The sequence below is a fragment of the Dunckerocampus dactyliophorus genome, chromosome 10, assembly GCF_027744805.1.
Source record: "Dunckerocampus dactyliophorus isolate RoL2022-P2 chromosome 10, RoL_Ddac_1.1, whole genome shotgun sequence".
NCBI classification, from domain to species: domain Eukaryota; kingdom Metazoa; phylum Chordata; class Actinopteri; order Syngnathiformes; family Syngnathidae; genus Dunckerocampus; species Dunckerocampus dactyliophorus.
In genome coordinates this window covers 24,710,336-24,728,964 of record NC_072828.1, presented here as the reverse complement: position 1 = coordinate 24,728,964, position 18,629 = coordinate 24,710,336, and the positions used below count along the sequence as shown (strand labels likewise).

General features: G+C 37.8%; 1 protein-coding gene across 6 annotated transcripts; it reads right to left on the bottom strand.

Annotated features, from left to right (window-relative positions):
• Positions 1–345: 345 nt before the first annotated feature.
• si:ch73-40i7.2 (FYN-binding protein 1) lies at positions 346–17,440 on the bottom strand. Of its 6 annotated transcripts, none has more exons than XM_054790158.1 (17): positions 17,220–17,440; positions 16,335–16,674; positions 10,785–11,340; positions 9,828–9,939; positions 9,541–9,596; positions 7,663–7,700; positions 7,423–7,454; positions 6,548–6,683; positions 6,317–6,479; positions 6,077–6,221; positions 5,944–5,960; positions 3,962–4,022; positions 3,729–3,771; positions 2,423–2,588; positions 2,018–2,051; positions 586–623; positions 346–493 (listed from the first exon to the last, which is right to left on the bottom strand). In XM_054790158.1, exons 2-17 carry the CDS (start codon positions 16,335–16,337, stop codon positions 456–458), a joined length of 1,638 nt encoding a protein of 545 aa, XP_054646133.1. In that variant the 5' UTR covers positions 16,338–16,674; positions 17,220–17,440; the 3' UTR covers positions 346–455. The 6 variants fall into 6 exon arrangements, with proteins under 6 accessions (XP_054646133.1, XP_054646134.1, XP_054646131.1 ...); XM_054790159.1 differs by having other exon boundaries at positions 16,335–16,471; XM_054790156.1 differs by lacking the exons at positions 16,335–16,674; positions 17,220–17,440 and adding an exon at positions 12,387–14,357 and having other exon boundaries at positions 10,785–10,991; positions 11,049–11,340.
• Positions 17,441–18,629: the final 1,189 nt, after the last annotated feature.

The following is an 18,629-nucleotide window of genomic DNA, read 5'->3' as shown; positions in this document are numbered from 1 at the left end:
CGCAGTGAATTCGCACTTCCACAGCGGTCTTTACTGCCCTCTAATGGTAAAAAGGTATATTGCTTCTATTGCAAGCTTAACTGATGAGATTTGTTTTGCCGTTTTTCAGGACATTTTGGGAAAACAAATGAACAAAATTAGTCAAAACACACACTACTAGTTTAAATTACATCTGAGACAGACATATCACAGAAAAGCTGTCTTAAATAAGAATATTTATTTGAAATTATCTCAGAGGTCAAGGAAAACGCTTCAAGAATAGTGTGTCCATTTTATATATACCAGCAGTTTGACTAACTATGTTTGTTTTCTCTTTTTTCATTGTTGTTGATCAATATCAATGTTCATTGTTTTTGTTTACAAGCATGACAACTCTAAAAGTGGGCTTTGGTTCTCAGGCTTGTGTTTGACTTAATTTCTTTCCAAGTAAGCTTGTGTGTTTCGTCTGACATGGGTTAATAGTCCGCGTGAAGAAAGTCGTTGTCATGGAGATCTGAAAGACAAACGATGAAAACAGATAAGCTCAATTCTGTTAAAACTGAACGACGGTGACCGAAAAAAAAGAACATAGACAAGATAGCTCACCACTTGAATATTCAATATCATCATATATGTCCCCATCCCTGCAAATGAGGATCGATCACGATATTGATCATCATGAATGACTTTTTAAATGATACTTTCTTTTCATTGCTTTCTTCGACTTCACACACAAACTATTAGAAGATACACAGGTGCATTTCAACAGATTAGAACAGGACTGTCCAAACGGTTCCAATGAGGGCCACATACTAAAAAATGAAAGGATACAACGGCCACTTTGATATTATGTAAGTTGCTGGAGCCTATCCCAACTGGCCTCGGGCGAGAGGCGGGGTACACCCTGCAAAAACCCACGCACGGGGAAAACATGCAAATTCCACACAGAGATGCCCAACGGAAATTCAAACCCAGATCTTCCTGACTGCGTGGCCAACAAGCTAACCATTAGGCCACCGTGTGGCCCAGTGTGCGACCATTATATATTTACACGATATACGTGTATCATATTCCGCTTTTTGACAAGTTTTCACATTTTATGTGAATTTTTTCTTAATTAGCTTTAAGATACAATCTTATAGCAAAATTGTTTGCAAATTAAGAAACACATTCTCGAAATATTTCACTCTGTGTGTAGTGAATCTATAGAACAGGGGTGTCCAAAGTGCGGCCCAGGAGCCATTTGTGGCACACGGCTGGGATTTTGTTGGCCCGCAGCATAGTCTAAAACGTAATTTAACAAGAATACTTGTAATTTAACACGCAGAAATGGGAAAATGAATCAAAAGTCAAAATATCAAGAGAAGAGTTGTAATCTAGCAAGGGAAAAAAAGCCATAATTTCACAAGAATAAAGTAATAATATGACGAAAAATGTCATTTTAGTAGCATGAAGTTGAAATATTAAAGAAAATTTTTTTTAAAGTAAAAAACAATTAATAAAGTTGTAATTTTTTGGAAACTTAGGTTGGGGGAAAATGTATAACATGGGGATATTAGAAGAAGAAAGTTGAAATATTCTGAAAATTATACAAAAAATGAAATGGAAAACAGCACAAATTTGACCAGAATAAAGTCAAAATATGAAGAGAAAAAAACAGTTTTCTAATGAGAAAAAAGTTGCAATTTTATGAGAATAAACTTGTACTATGAGGAAAAATATCATTTTAGTAACAATGCTGAAATAAAGAAAAAAATACATTTTTTTTTAAAGATAAATGTAGTGAAATGTAGTTTTTTTCTTGGGCTACATACAGGTATACTACAGCTTCTTAGCATATCGCTATGTGTTGGTTAAGAAAATATCAAAGGGACCCTTGCATCCTTTCATTTTTCAGTATGTCTCTCTCGCTGGAAAAAGTGCTATAAAGCATAAAAACTTCACTTTCACAGATATTATAATATATACCACTAACACCATTAAAAAAGCTTATAAGCTGTGTTTACACCAAAAGCTGCACTGAAAAGGATTCACTCACAATGGAAGAAGAAGGTTTCTGGACACATAACCATCTGTATGAAAAAACACAGAACAAATTATTTTTAATTCTTTCAAGAGCCTTCTTTTAAGAGGTCCACTGTATCTTTTTTTTGTGTATCTGTATCTCTTTTTAAATTCACTTTTACCCATTAAGAAACAATTCCAGGCATGCAGTTTAACGTGGGGTTACACAACGTCATGACGTCCTGTCTAAGCATCTTCCTGCTGGTAAATGTTGACTGAACTGATTTGTGAAACAACGTCTTTTGCTGGATTAATAGCTGCTCCACTCTTTTCCCCCTCCAGGTTGGGTCATTTCTCTTTTATCTTCAAAGTGGTCATCCTCTTCACCCATCAGTTTGTGCTAACATCATGACAATACAGTTGTGACGTGATCACTTACATTTTCCTGATGTGCTGTTGTGGCACAGAGCTTTTTTGCTGTCGGTGAGCTGGATGACATCCAGAACGTCACCCTGCGTCACATGGAGGTCCTTCCCTCCTGGCTTCTTCATGACAGCGTTAGGATCCACCATCAGAGTGTCTATTACCCTGAGCGGACCCTTGTACTGGGACACAAAAGTCACTTTGAACACTTTAAACTTGGATGTGTCAAGGTCATAAAAGTTTGTAAATCCAACCAGCTACTGTATTTTGATATCAAGTTATTTACCTATTTATTATTTTGTGCAGAATGTATTTATGATATGATATGTAGTATTCTACACTAATATGTGTCAGGAATGTGACTGTAATGTTCGGTGAGATACACAAGCACCAGACGTGATCACCGAAACAACAGGCTTTTATTGTAGGTTTGAATCATCTCACGACAGGTACAATAATCCCTAACACGGGCTAGAGTTGCGGCCGTAAACCAAGCCAAGCTAAAACTCAACTCTCGACCCCCGACGTCACGTTCTTGTCTGCCTCCACTCAGCTGTCCTAGCACTGTCCACTACATGGGGTAATATGAGTGTAAAGGAGACTATAGGGGTGTTATTTCATGTCTAGAGGGCTCTAAGAATGTTATAAACTGCATTTAGAAGGTCGTAAACAGGTTTTCTACATAAGGAATCCTACTTTGTGGGAATCAATTAACTGCAACAATTATTTGTACTTTATTTATCCCACAGCGGGGAAACGAGGGATTACTAATATTACTAATATTAATCACTTAGCTGCTTGGCAGTTATTTGACGACTGCTTCACTGATCACCATTATCTTAAAATTTGCATCATATCTCCCCGTTTGTGGTTTGCTAACCTGCGTAAGCGCTGTTTTACACAGTTCATTCGCAGTTGTGGTTTGGTACTGTCATCAATATTCTGCTATTTCTACCGGGTTAGATTTCCTGAAAAGCTTCAAAAATATACTCCCCCCCCCCCCCCCCCCCCATACACACACACACACACACACACACACACACACACACACACACACACAGAGGGGAGAACAGAAGAGCAGAGAGAGACAGTGCCTTTGACGCATTTTCGCTTATTTAAATCTCCAGATAAAAAATATAAAAAATGCTAATAAAATATAATACAATATAAAATATAATACAAAATAATAATAAAATATAATTGGTGTTTTTTTTTTAATGGAGTAATATATCCGGGTCAATATGGCAATACTTTTTTTACAATTTACTGGTCAATTTACTGCACAATATGACTAAAGCGAAAAAGAGCAAAATAATATTTACCTTGAATTTTTTCCTGAGCTCCTTTTCCACTTTGGGATCTATGCTGAAAAGGCAAACATTTCATTGCCGGTTTTCCATCTTTGAGAGTCGTCAATTTGCATCCTATGTGTTTTAGTGTTTCACATACTGTACATCGCTTGTTAAGTTGAACACAAGACTAATTCTGCAGCTACAGTACACACCAATATCATATTTCTCGTTATCTTTTTGTCCAACAAGGAGGATATAGATACCTAATCTCAGGTGGTGGTGGTGGGAAATCCTCAGCTGGTAGATGAAAGCCATCGTAGTCATCTGAGGAGAACAGAAAAACTCTAAAATGACAAAACCCGTTAACATCCTGTATAGTGAGACATCTTCCTGTTGAATCTCAGTATCTGCATTGGTAATAATTCAACTGAAGGAACTCAGAAGTTAATCATTTTCCTTTTACATAATTGAGGTTAGCCTATCAGGTTACAAAAACATGTTTTTCTTTATTTATTCAAGGTGCTGCGCCTAATACTAAATACTGCCGTCCCCCCCGGTGGATACACTGTGGTCATCTAAAACCTTGAATTTCTTATTGTTTATATTATTATTACAATGATTACAGTGTTTCCCACAGGAGTGAAATCTATTTGTGGTGGCAGGAGCATGAAGTTATTGTCTAACTTGCATAACGCGCCCTGATGCATGCGCGTGAAATTGTAATGGATGCTAATGAGAGGGAGAAATAACATTGTGACAGAGGCAAAAAGTGAGCAAAAAAGATGAAAAGCAAAACAAATTTTGTCATTTTTTTAAATGCCACAAACAAGACCGAGTTGCCTGGGCCTGTGCGAGTGCTTTCAGATGGGGGAGGGGCCAGCAGCACCCGCTGCTCGTTGAGAAGGGCGATACGTACTCAACAAATACCATAAATAGTCGCTAGATTTAAAAAATATATCTCCATAGGTCTGAATACGAAATATAAAAATTTAGCAGTGATCGCCTTGATTGCCTGGGCCAGTATTCGACATTTTGACACATATCAGCAGGAGTACGATACATTTCCTCCAATGCAGCAAAAGAAGCATATAAATGTAAGTAATTAAGCATAATTATTGATTTTCATTGTAACGTCACTCATGTTTTATTATGTAGTCAATCCTTTGCTACTCCACATAAATATTAACCATGCTTTGAATTGTTGGCTGTTGCTGGTTATTACAAGTCGGCTAACACTGATATCAAAGGAGGTCCTGCTGAAGCTCCACCAATGTACTCTCACATCCAAAGTGTCTTTCAAGAAGGCATCTCATCCTCTGGAAGTCTCACCAGTCACATATGTTCTCTTCAAAAAGTAAGTCAAATATGTTTTTGTCTAATTTAAGGTGATTTTATGGTCCCTTATCGTATAGCACTTATAAATACATCGAAAAATGTATAATTAATCCATGTGATCGGTATCAGTATCGGCAGATTTCAGTCCTGGATGATGGTATCGGAGCATCCCTATTTTAATATATTAGCTATGATATCATATTATTACCTTTTTATTACTTTATTTCCTATCATTACTAGTGAGCAATAGTTCACAGATGATTGTTTTATGTTCTGTGTTGTGGCTCTGCTGCCGCCTGTCTGCCTTGTCTTGCAGTGCACTGCAGTCCTGCAGCAGGCGGAGTTACCTGCACACACCTGTGGGCAAAGTCTCAACTGGCCTTTTTAAGCATGGCTGCAGGAGTGACTCTTTGCCAGATTGTCCCTCATGCTTCTCACGCCCTGCGCTCAGCTCGGGTCCGTGTTTGCAACTTCCTAGTCCCCGCTTTCTGGCTTTTAGTCTGTACCGTGTTGTGAGTATTTTCCTGCTCGTCTTCTTCAGCAGCGCCTTCTTTTCACTTGATTTGTCTTTTTTTCCTGCCTGTCGTTTTGGCAGAGTTTTTTGTTTGCTGTGTGGTATTCTCAGCCTTGACTACTAGTTTTTTTACAGTAGTGATTTTTTGTTGTCTGTTGTTGCCTTGTTTGTACTTTCTGTCCCTCTGTGGAGGACACCTTTTCTTATAAATAAATATTTTTGGTCACTACTCGACTCTCTCTGCATCTTAACTGGCTCACGACGTTCTTAACAGATTGTGGATTTTCTTATTCTGTTCTGTGGAATGAATTTCTCAAACTTTTTTTTTTAATAAAGAAATTGAAATAAGAATAATTTTATAGATGACAGGATGAGTGTCTGCACGTTGTCACTTACCTTGACCGTGACCCAAACTGCAAATATGAAGAAACACGTGCATGTTACTCATGCAGTAATTACAAATCAAGTCAGAAAGAGCAGTAGAGTTTGTATAAACGTAAAGGGAACATGAGCATTGCTGAAAGTTGACCTGTTTCTGGTATCCATATGTAACATCTGAGGTGGATCTGGAGGTGGTGGAGGTAAAGTCGGTGCTTCGATTTTCCTGGACTGGATCAATTTACGTCTCACTGCCTCATAGTCGACATCCACACAGGTGTTACTGATGTATCCATCTATAGAAGGGGATGCAGAGACAGGATGCATGCTTCTCAATGACGTCATCTGAAGCTATGCGTTCTTTAGTTCTTGTTTTGGACATCAAACTCACACTTTCCATCCAGGGAGCGAGCCAACCACTTGCCCTCTGGGTTATTCTTCACTCTGACGATCTCCACAGTCTGGCCTTGGTGCACCTTGAGGTCCAGTTTTCCTTCCCCGTTCCAGTCGTAACGAACTCTGGCAGTGTGGAGAATTTCCTCCTCCTCTTGCAACTAGAGAGGCTGGATGCTGAAGGACATGCTGATCATAGGATGTACATACTGCATTGTTGTAATATTACCTGGAATTTTTTCCTTAACTCATTTTCTCTTTGCAATCGCTTCATCACGGCTTGATGCCTCTTTTCTCTTGTTTCTTTTTTCTTGTCAGCGTCCCAGTTCACCCGCACTTGGTTCCTGTCACATCCAACATGAACTCTGTTGATCATTTCAAGCAGTGCAAAATGACTATCGTTGAAGCTCCTTTGTTCGGGTGTCACGTTAGTTAGGAAATGTACATGTTACTGCAGAAAATATATATAGACATTTTATATTTGCACACAGTTTTGCTTATTGAATACAGTCAGTATACTTTGAAGCCAGTTAGAAATGGTCTTCCTGGGGGAGGGGAGCATGCTTGCAGTGGACTGGGCTCAAAAATGCATAATAATAACATTTTTGTCTGAGTTAATCAATTTTATTTTTAGTTCCTGAATTTAGTTTGAATTTTTCCCTCCTTTTTGAAAATGTATTATTTTTAATAATATTTTTTTATACACACAAATACAGTATATATTTTTCCCTTTCTTTGTCTAATATAGCACATTACATAACTATCATCACGGCAATTATTATTCATCGCTATCTTGTAATTCTTTCTCCCATAATTGAATAATTGTTTTGCCAGTAAACAGCCCACTTTTCATTGACACACAACATCTTGCACACCATTGTTTGTTGTCCTATGTTCTGCGTATTGTGCAAATCTGCACTTCATATCGTCATCACTGCTGTAAGCACACACTCAATGCAAAAAAAAAGGAAAAAGGAATTCTCCCCCAGCAGTGTCATTTTTTTAAGCAACATATTGATGATTGAAATAGTCAATTAATTCATTTATTTGTTATTTTATTGGTGTTGTTTTACTTATTTATTAACATTGAAAGTGTGAACTTACTCATCAATATCCTCGTACACGTCACTTTCATCCTACAAAAGAGATAATTACAACAATTTTTTTTTTTTTAACACAAGTGAAACATTATTGATGTTGCACTGACCTCAACTAAGTTTTTTCACATTTTGACAGATTTAACACAAACATTTAACACGGAGTCAAACCGCTGCCCTTCTGGAAGCAGCATTTGACCTGAAAGCCAGATATACAGTAATGTCTTTATTAGCTTTTTGTCCTTACCCCTTCCATCCACTGTGAACTGCTGTTGCTCCAGGACTCTGTGACATCAAATGAATATATGCTCAACCGTGAAGTGTTTTACAGTCGAAATCCCTCACATTTCAGCAACCGTTTTATTCTATTTTCTCAAGGGACAATAAGTATAAGCATGAAACTTATACTGTACAGTGATCCCTCGCCACTTTGCGTTTTGAATTTCGTGGCTTGACTCTTTCACGGTTCTTTTCGTTACGTCGCGAGTTTTCAAGAAATAATTAATTAATAAATGACCGCTGTTTCGTGGTTGGCTATGGCCTATTACTAGTCAAAAAATAGGATAAAAAGACAAGTTGTACGTAGTACTTTGGTCACTAGGCATCAGTAATGTTACGAGACATGACGTTAGATTTCATTACCTTTCACACTGCACCGAGACTAAGATCGAATGAAAAAAAGGTTCTCCTCTCATTCTGTGTAGAAGATGAAGGTTTTTGGATTCTTTGTCCTTCTTCCCCACTCCGTTTGAAACACTTTCGGAAGTTTAGAGTAAATAATAATAGTGTAAATAAGAGTGTAAAAGCGGGGTGCTATTTCAAGTCTACAGGGCTGCAATATTGTTAAAAACCATATTCACAAAGTATTTTTGTATGCTCGAACTATGAAAATATTCTGTTTATTAATATTGAATCCCACTTGGCGGAAATTCACTTATCGCGGTTGGGTCTGGAACCAATTAACCGTGATAAACGAGGCATGACTGTATATCAATTAACAAATCATGCAGTTTTGTGGTCGAATACGGCCCATTTTTTTTTTTTACAAAAAAATGCATATTGAAGCAAATCTTATGTGTTTTTGCCTAAATTAAGCGTTTTTCAGCATAAAAATGGCTAAATGAACCAAAATACAAATATAAGAAGGTAAAGATTACCGTAAAGTTCGGTGTGACACACAAGCACCGGACTTGTTCGCCGGAACAACAGGCTTTTATTGCATGTTTGAATTATCTGTATAACAGGCACAATAATCCCTAACATGGTCTACTGTCGCAGTTTTAACCCACGCCACACACAAGCATGAGTCATATTTACGTGTTAAATGGCTTACCTTCCCTTCTTATGTCTACTGTATTGGGTATACAAGTGTAAGGGTGACTATTGAGGTGTTATTTCATGTCTCGGGGGCTCTAATAATGTTAAAAACCGTATTTAGGAGGTCGTAAACATGTTTTCTATGCTCTAACTAAGGAATTTTTTTATTTATAAATGAGGAATCTTACTTCGTGGAAACTCACATATCACGGTCGGGTCTGGAACCAAGTAACGTAAACAGCTGGCAGGACAAGTGAGTACACCTCACAACGAGCATGTCCAAATTGTGCTTTCTGTGAGCACCATTGTTATATGCGGAGCCTTAATCATCTTGGGCACAGAATTCAATTGGGTTCAGGTCTAGAGACATATTCCATCACCTTCAGCTGTTTTGGGCTTGTTGCATGCACCGCTTCAGAATGTCACAATTCATGTTTCCCTCAATTAACCATAGCCCCCAGTGCTGGCAGCACTCATGCAGCCCCAGGCAATGACACACACACACCACCACGCTTGACTGTAGGTAAGAGACAATTGTCTTGCTACTGACTTGCATTGCCAGCTATTAAGCCAATAATGACTGTGTGATGAATCTGTACCGCTATAACAGCTGTACACTGACTACTCTCAAGTACATTTAAGTTTCCTTTTTATAACATTTCCCCGTGTGAAGATAAACTGTAATAAAAAATGCTTGCTGAAATGCGAGGAGTGTACATTTTGGAGGAACTGCATGCAGCTTTCAAATTATTCACAGTAAGCAAAAGTTACTTGTACAAGATATCGTTATTATTCCAAGTATTTTTACCTTTTTCCTCCAAGTTTGCAATGTCATCATAAGTGTCCTGGTTGCTGTCAATGTCCCTGACATGGAACACATTTCAGATATGTGTCAAACTCTCTGACATTTTAATGTTTTATATGAAAAGTACAAATATTTTGCCATGTTCTTGTGAGATTAATACAACCAAATGAACAAATGAGTTTCACTTCGGCACCCAAACATTAGCTAGGCAAATTTATATAAACTGATAACAACAGTGTAACAAACACCCTTATAATTCTGTCAAACTTGACCCAGAATGACATACTCACATAGCAGGCACCTGGTTCTGCAACCTTCTGGGTTTTATGGACTGTGGCAGAGGATGTGATGAAGTGGTCGCTCCAGGTGATGACATTCGTCTTGCTCCCAAGCCTGGAGAACCTTTTGGGGTAACAATGAAAATGAGCATCACTGACAACACGATGATGATACGGAAATAAGGAGGCACCAGAGTGCAAACAAAAGAAACAAGAAACAGAAAATGCTTTTTATATGTTCATGGTTACAAACAAATCCTAAGAAAAGAAATAGTCAAATACAGTCATCCCTCGCCACTTCACGGTTCAAATTTCACGGCTTCACTCTATCACAGTTTTTCAAAAATATATTAAATCATTCTGTTTTGTGGTTAAATATGGCCCATTATTAGTCAAAACATGTGCATATTTAAGCAAACGTTACCTATTTTTGCCTACATTAAGCTTGATTTTCAAGCATAAAAATGACTGAATGAACTAAAATGCAAACATGAGCCATTCGAAAGACGCATTCAAAGACGTCTATGTAACATTCTACAATGGTAACTAGGTGTCAGTAATGTTACTGTAATATTCGGTGAGACACACAATCACCAGACTTGCTCGCCAGAACAACAGGATTTTATTGCAGGTTTGAATTATCTCAAAACAGGCACAATACCGTCCCGTAATTTCCGGTGTATAAGCTGCTGCTTTCTTCTCACACTTTGAATCCTGCAGCTAATTTATGGCTAAAAACCACATTTCTCATGATGTTTAGAGTGCAGCTTCAGGACGTAGTGACGTGGACGAGTGAAGTGGGAGCTAAAGGCACGTTTTCAAGTCTTATGCAGCAATCTCTGACACATCTTAAGTCAGTTTCATCAAGTTTAGAAGTGTGAATGTGAGCGTGAATGGTTGTTTGCCCTGTGATTGGCTGGCGATCAGCACTGTTGCCAACTGCTCAGTAAGTAAAGTAGCTATACTCACCATCTTTTGTCCTCGAAGCAGGAAATGGCCAACCCCGCCGAGTGACGTTCTGGAAGTGCTCCAGGTTAATGTTGGGAGGCCGTTTGGGTTTCAAGGGCAGTGGTCCTTCAGGGGGCAGTGGCCTCCTCAGTGGAATGGCACTGCCTGTGCTCCTCTGTCGCAGTTGCAGAGGTGTCGAGGTTGGAGCAGGACAGGGGACTTTGGTACCTACAGCACTTCGCAGCATCATTTTCTGCAAAAGCTCCCCCGTCTGTTTGACCTTACCAACGCCCGAAGACTGCACTGATGTTGAGACTCCTGGAATGGGAGGCGACTGGGGGAAAAAAACAGGCTTGGAGAGGGTGGAGGCCGCTGTTGTTTCTTCTGTTTGGGACCTCACCACGTCTACCCCAGCCATATGTGGATGTCCTGGTGGAGAAAAGCTTGGAAAGAGCAAACCCTTTTCTGTTCTGGACTGTGGCGATCTCGGTGAGTTGCTGTCTCGGCTGCTGGTGTGTGAAGTCCTGGCCTTGCTGCTGAACCTGGCCCTCAGAGCCTTGACATCAACACTCTCCTCCTGGCAACAACAAAGCACTTTTGTTTGTCAAGCAGGAAGTTAGTGGCTCAGCACAACGCATGCCCACCTGCACCAACTAGAGCACGTCAGTCAGCAACACTCAGTCGCCTTATGCGACTCGACAGTATATCAGTGAAAGTACATTTCAGTATTCTTCACACCAGCGTTGTTGTGACGCCTTCCCATGTACTAAACAGATCCATGCACAACTCTCACTCAAAAATTCACAAAATGTAATTTTCTTAGTTCAAACACATATCTTGGCATTACATATCTTGGCATTGTAACCTTCATGTTCAAATAAACTAAACCAAATAATAATAAAAACAAGATACAAGGCATCAAAACGATCATATGCCATTTAAAGAGATAGTAGGGGTGTCCAAACCTTTTCCACCGAGGGCCACATCTTGAACAATGCAAAGATTCAAGGGCCACTTTGATGTATGCTAAGAAGTAATATATATTTCAAGAAAGAATCTGCAGCTCAGATTTTTGATGTGGTTGAAAAAGCGTATTATTAGCATTAACATTATTTAACTTCGGTCTTTGATCTTTTTTTCCCATTTTTTCAGTTTTTTTTTTTTTTTTTACATCTTCCAAATATTTAAACTTTATTTTTAAATAATCTTTGTACATTTTCTTTCTGTAATACTATGACTTTATTACCACAATATTTTGACTTTATTACCATAATATTATAACTTTTCTCCCACCTAATTTTCCAACAATTACAACTTTATTTTGTTTCGTTTGGTTCTCATAATATAAGGACTTTAGAATAACTTTTTTTTTTTTTTTTTTTAATATTTCCACTTTATGCTCCTAAAATGACAAATGCATTTTCCTCATAAAATTACAAGTTTATTCTCATTGTCAGGCTCAGGGAGCCGTGTAACTTGGATCCCGAGATGCAGAAACAGGTACAAGTCCAAAAGTTCAAAATATATTTAATGTGCAAGCAAAGGAGGCACAAAACAGGAACTCAAGGCGACGGTGCAAAAAACTAAGAGGGCACCGTGGGCAAAAACAAGGACAGCACTGACCAAAAAGGTACTGGAACTACCACATGAGCTGGACGGAGGTCCGGTGCAGCAGGACGACAGAGCTGGTTGGAGTAGCCAGAGGAACTGCAACAGGAGGGTAAGGTAAGTGGTAGCAGGAGAAAAGCACATGGTCTGGAAGCACAACCATTGACAATAATCCAGCACTGGCAGGCTGCAGGTGAGGAGACTAAAAAGGTAGCTGATTGAACACAGCTGCAGGGATCCAGTAGCTCCGCCCAGCTCAGGAGGTGTCACCGTCTGAGCAAGTAAACAGGAGAGGTCAGCAATAATATACAACATAATGGAAAGCAGCACAAAACTAAAACAGGCGACAGGTGTCACCGTAGCGCGTGACACTCATAAAATTATGACTTTTTTCTTGTTAGAATATAACTTTTTCCCTCTTAATATTCTGACTTTATTCTCATAAAATTACAGCTGTTTTTTTTTTGTTTGATCCACTATTTCAACTTTCTTCTTGTCAAAGTAATTAATTTAATTATGTTAACTAATATTATGACTTTATTCTTGTAACATTACAACTTTTCCTGCAACTTAATTTTCCAAAAACTTGAACTTCATAAAACTTGTTTTTCATAATATTTCAACTTTAAAGAAATAACATCTTTCTTTAATATTAACTTCATACTATTAAAATGACGTCGCCTGCGAATATTCTCATTCATTCAGGTCACTGCATTCTCAGGGCACTGAATCGATCGTAAGTAGTCGAAATAGGTGTGCATTGTCAGCTCCCACATGCTAGCCATTTTTTGTGCTATTTTTCTCTCTTTAGAATGCACAAAAAAGAGAAAAACATGTGGTCATGTTTCACATAAGGATTGTGGACAATGGGCAAAATTCCAAAAAAAGTTCAGTTTTCCTTTAAGAACACAGTTGGACATGCAGTGTATTAATAACGTGACGAGACGCACGCCATATTGTATGCTAACCAGAAAATGTACGCAAACCGAGGCAAAAGGTTGGTGTACATAAGGGGTCACCAACGTTTTATCTTGCGAGAGCTACTTTTACAAAATGAAAATGGCCACGAGCTACTCATTTTTGTAGAAATGATTTTCATACCTTATTTCAACCCAAACAGATCAAATATGCTCGTTTTACCAAAACATTCACAAAATGCTGGTATCCACAACTCACATTTTATGTTTCAGAATACATTTCTTTCTAGTGTTCTCACATTATTAACTGAAAACCTGAATGAAAAGCAGGCTTGCGGGAACCTCATGTGGTCGTGGGGGGCTACCTGGTGCCCGCGGGCACCACGTTGGTGATCCCTGGTGTACATTTACGACGTTAACCAAAAAAAACCCACTCAAACCGGGGCATACGCTAACCAAGGTTCCACTGTATAATATAAATAATACCACAAAAAGATCATTTATGTACTTTCAAAGGTTCTATATATACCTTGCACAGTTTAACTGCAAAAAAAATGTATCTCTGATTGTACAGGTGTGTACACTTAAAGGACATTTTGTTCAAATTTCAGCAATCGGTCTTTTTGTGTATGAGTCCTTGACCTGACATCTTGACAGTGAAGCATGGTGATGGCAGTGTCATGCTTTGGAACCATCTGGTTAGAATGTGCTCCAGAGAATTAGTTTTATGGTCTGCACACTTACCAAACCATTTAACAGGGCTGTTTCTTTGCAAATAAGTCACATTAATATATATTTGAACGTTTTCAAATGTGGCCTAATCAAAACAACATGGTATTTTAATGGGTCTGTTCGCTTTCAATATGCACTGGATCGGACGCATGACACAATCGAAACAAGGAAGTGGGAGGTGAAATGACAGTGTTGTTAAGTTACACAAAAACTGGCATGGCTGCATTTACTGTAAGAAAGCAGTTTCCAAAAGGCGGGCTGCGGCTATTTTTTTTTTAAATTTTATCGGGCAGTTGTATATTCTAAACATATAAATTAACAAGAAAAAAAAAAACAACAGCTAAAATGGAAAACATTTTATTTTTCCAAGAATACATTCAAAATATTAAGAGAGAAAACAAGAAAAGGTTGTAATTTTACAAGAATAATGTATGAAAAATAATTTAAGTAGCATAAGGTTTAAATATTATAGACAGACGTTATATTTTTAAAGTATTAATATTATGAAAAACAAAACGACAAATTAATTTGTAATTTATGGAAAATTAGTTTGTGAAAAAAGTTACAAAGTTATGAGAATAAAGGGAAAATATTAATGGAATAAAGTCATAATTACAAGGAGAAAATTTACAAGAAGTTGAAATAGTTGAAAAAAAATAACAGCAAAAATGCTGCTCTAACAGCTCTAATTTTACAAGAATGAAGTCAAAATATTAAGAGAAAAAAGTCGCTCTTTTAAAAGAATAACGTAATACTATGAGGAAAAAAAGTGTTATTTTAGTAGCATAGAATAAAAATATTAAGGAAAGACGTTATTTTTTGAAAATTGTAATCTTCTGAGAAACAAACAAAACAACAAATTAAGTTGTAATGGTTACAAAATGTGTTTGCGGAAAAATTTTGAATTTTATGAGAGTAAAGTCAAAATATTATGGGAATAAGTCATAATTACAAGAAGAAAAGTTACAGGAAATGGAAATAGTTTAAAAAAAAACAACCAGAAAAGGAAAAAAAGCTGTAATTTTAGAACAATAAAGTCAAAATAGAAAGAGAAAAAGAGTCGGATTCCAACGAGAAAAAATGAGAAAAATAATGTTATTTTAGTAGCATAGAGCTGAAATATTAAAGAAAAAAATGATAGTTTTACAAAGTTGTAATATTATGAGACACAAACAAAACAAAGGTGTCATTTTTGGAAAATTAGGTTGGGAAAAAAGTTATGCTATTACTGGAATAAAGTCAAAATATTATGGTAATAAAGCCATAACATTACGAGAAGAAAAAAAGACATCATTAGAGAAGATAATTGAAATAATTGGAAAATGGAAAAAAAAACCTGTAAAAATGGGAAAAAACAAGAGCAGACCAAAGATCACAACGCTGAGATGCAGTTTTTTCTTGAACTATAAAGGTATATGACTTCTTAGCATATCTACACGTGTTGCTTACAAAATATCAGAGTGGCCCTTGCTGGAAAATGTTTGGACACCCCTGCTGCAGGAGGATTACTTATGAAACTCCAATTGTTATTTGCAAAAGTCAAGACTAGCCAAATCACATCAATCTTTTGTGTGAACGCCGAAAGTTGGAACCTTTGAAGATCCTGACACGGTGTGAAGGAAGTGTATACAACCACACACTTCTTTACCTCAGCCAGCATCCTGCACTGGTTGCTATGGATACGAATGTGCATTCACTGCCGCACCAATAAGGCGCAAGATTCAGCGGCAACCGTCTCGCTTTCATCGAACAAAGGAAGCAGACAAGAAGTTTGTCTGCACACATGGCCCTACTTTTTTAGTCTGCAGACTGAAGTTTGACTGCGTGCACTTCATTAGTTACAGTTGCATCATCAAATTAGATGCAATTAAAGAGCTGTTTCCATTGATACAGCAAAAAAGGTACTGATTTAACATTATTTTATTAACTTAAAAAAGGCCTTTATTTAAAATAAATACATTAGAAATCCTATTTGTATTTTACTAAACATATTTTAAGTACAGCAAAAAAATATCCATATTGATACTGATTTTCAAATCATACTAATTTGCCAACATAATTCAAAAAAACAGTTTTCATTGTGGGAAAATCCAGAACAAAGCACATATTTAATTCTTGTATTTAAAAAAAAATCCAATCCAAAAGCATAACTACAAAGCCAGTGTTGAGGTTTTTATGAATACTTACACTTGAAAGTTTTTTTTTAATCTATCAGTCTGGCTATTTAAATAATAACCACTGTGTAAGAAGCCGTCATTAAACAGCGTTATTCTATTTAACAAAAAGAAAAATAATGATTATTAAGTAATCTTACCATAGTTCCCGCCAGTGATGATGCCAGCAGTGTCAGAGCAGCTTGGTGGCAAAACGCTCCACGTTCAGCAGTGATATGTGACTAACCTGTGTCAGTCAGTAGATTACTGCATACCAGGAACTGACAAAGAGGACCACCTGCAGTGCATTACACACACACAACTCAAGAAACATTAACAGACTGCAAGGCTTTGCGGCATGTAGACAAATGTGTTACTGATATGGGTGTTTCCTGTTTTAATATATACATGACAGCTAAGAAAGAAAATAAATCCAAGAAATGATCATAAATAACGTAAACTGTTGCGTTCAACCTTGAGTGGCTGACATCCAATGTTGAACTGTTCTGACAAAAAAAAGCAGGAAATACTTGATCATTTTTCAGAGGGGACAGCGGTGCACTAATACATACAGTATTTTACACAGAGCAGTGTTTCAGTTCACACTGGACGCGGCAAAAACTACATTTCAAGAACGTATTCTACTTGTGAAAATCCAATAAAGGTACATATCTCTATGTTTTCCAGCTCTAGTCCATATTACACCTGGTGCATTTTGAAAACCACGAGACCAAGACATCCATAACTGGACTTAGGGGACCAAGTGGGGGGGTAAGTCGCTGTTGGACTACAATGCTGATGTGGATGTCATACAACTTCATGTCAAAAAATTCGAACTATCTCTTTAATTAATGAAATATTTTTGAGTTACGGCATAGAAAACCAGTTTACGCTCTTCTAAACACAGTTTTTAAACATTATTTGAACCCTCAAGCCATGAAATAATACCCATATAGTCACCTTTAGAGATTTGTATTACACAATAACGTAGACATAAACATCGAAAGTAAGTCATATTAGACATAAATAAGATAACATAGACTCACACGTTAGCAGTTCCTTGTTGTTTTTTCTGGACAGCGTACTTCCGCCATTACAATACATCATTGTATTGTAATAGCGGCTTTAAATGGCTTTATTTATGGTTTTTACATTACCCAATATAATCAACAAAATAACAGTAAATAAGCCATTCAAGACATAAATAAAACTCCTGCTGGAGCAGTGTTACAGTAAATGTGTTCCCTGGGAACCTTAGTGACTAGTCTAGTTCCTGTCTCACCTGTTACAGGCATAGCCTGGACAGCTATGTAGTGGGGTTCTTGTGTGACCTTTGGCCTTGGGCATGTGGAAGGGGCGGGGGGTGAAGGATAGTGAAGGAGAGGTTGGTGTGTTCTGAGCTGCTCTCTTTGGAGCTGAATAACACCGACAGGGTAACACACCAAACAATGACACCTGGTGGCCAAAGTAGAATACTGTACTATATACACAGTTTGCGTGGGACAACTGTATTTCATGGTGGCAATATTTACAACTGAACAACTACATTAAAGTGAAATCGTGAGGTCATCGCTTAACAGTGCGACTCCGGAGTGTTTCTTGCTGTGCATAAATCAGACAACATATCACTTATTTGAATGAGGTATGTTGATTGAACAGTATTGCTTGCTGCTGAGTGTTCTTTATCATTTTTCACGCCAACCATGGGCTGGGAGCGTGCTTGTCCACCCAGGGACATGTTTACAGGCATGATGTTCCTATCTGGCACGGCTGGACTTGCACGGTGGATCTCTTGAAGACCCTGCTGACTCCATGACATGCTGCAGGGAAAGTGTGACTGATTGGTGGACCGGGCGCCCTCTAACGGCTGTGTGGGGAACGTGGCGAGAATCTGACGGTCGGACAGTGTCTGCTGTTGAGATTCTGAAGTAAACAAGGGAAATGAAAGTTTCCGATGTGGAGCTGATGCAGTGAACTGTTAATATTTAGCTAGCATATTCATTATACGTTTATGTTAGTTTTAGTCATGTACTCGCTATTTACTTTGAAATCTTTTGTTATTAAGCTATTTTGTCCACACATCCTGTATTTATTTATCACCAAAAACATTTTCTGTCAGGTGCTTCAGTCCTTACCAGCAAGTTGCTGCACATGATGTCAAAACAGGAAAAAAAACTCAACAAAAACAAAATAAGAGCATTAGACGGAAACAATGTAAAAACAAAGGAAAACCAGAACTGAAGTCCAACCTGTCATGTGTGACATGACATACAGGAGGCGGGTGGGGACAAAAAGTCAAAGGATTTGAATGTAGCCAAAGGTAGTGTTTGCTGTTCTTTACTTATTTTGCACTAAAACACGGGAGAGTTGTCTGTAAATGTCTTAACTTACCTGGGGGACTGACTGATGAGGAGGAGACGGACAAGAGCAGCTCTGCCAAATATTCCGTCCCCTTC

Bases quoted from the DNA above. Each gene is read 5' to 3' on its own strand.
- si:ch73-40i7.2 (XM_054790153.1), bottom strand. From the start codon at position 12,686: ATGTTGTATATTATTGCTGACCTCTCCTGTTTACTTGCTCAGACGGTG. The intron at 11,341-12,386 runs GTCAGTGCTGTC...TGTTGTTGCCAG, and splicing joins GTAGTTCCAGTACCTTTTTG to GAGGAGAGTGTTGATGTCAA. The intron at 6,480-6,547 runs GTAATATTACAA...CAGCCTCTCTAG, and splicing joins AGTTAAGGAAAAAATTCCAG to TTGCAAGAGGAGGAGGAAAT.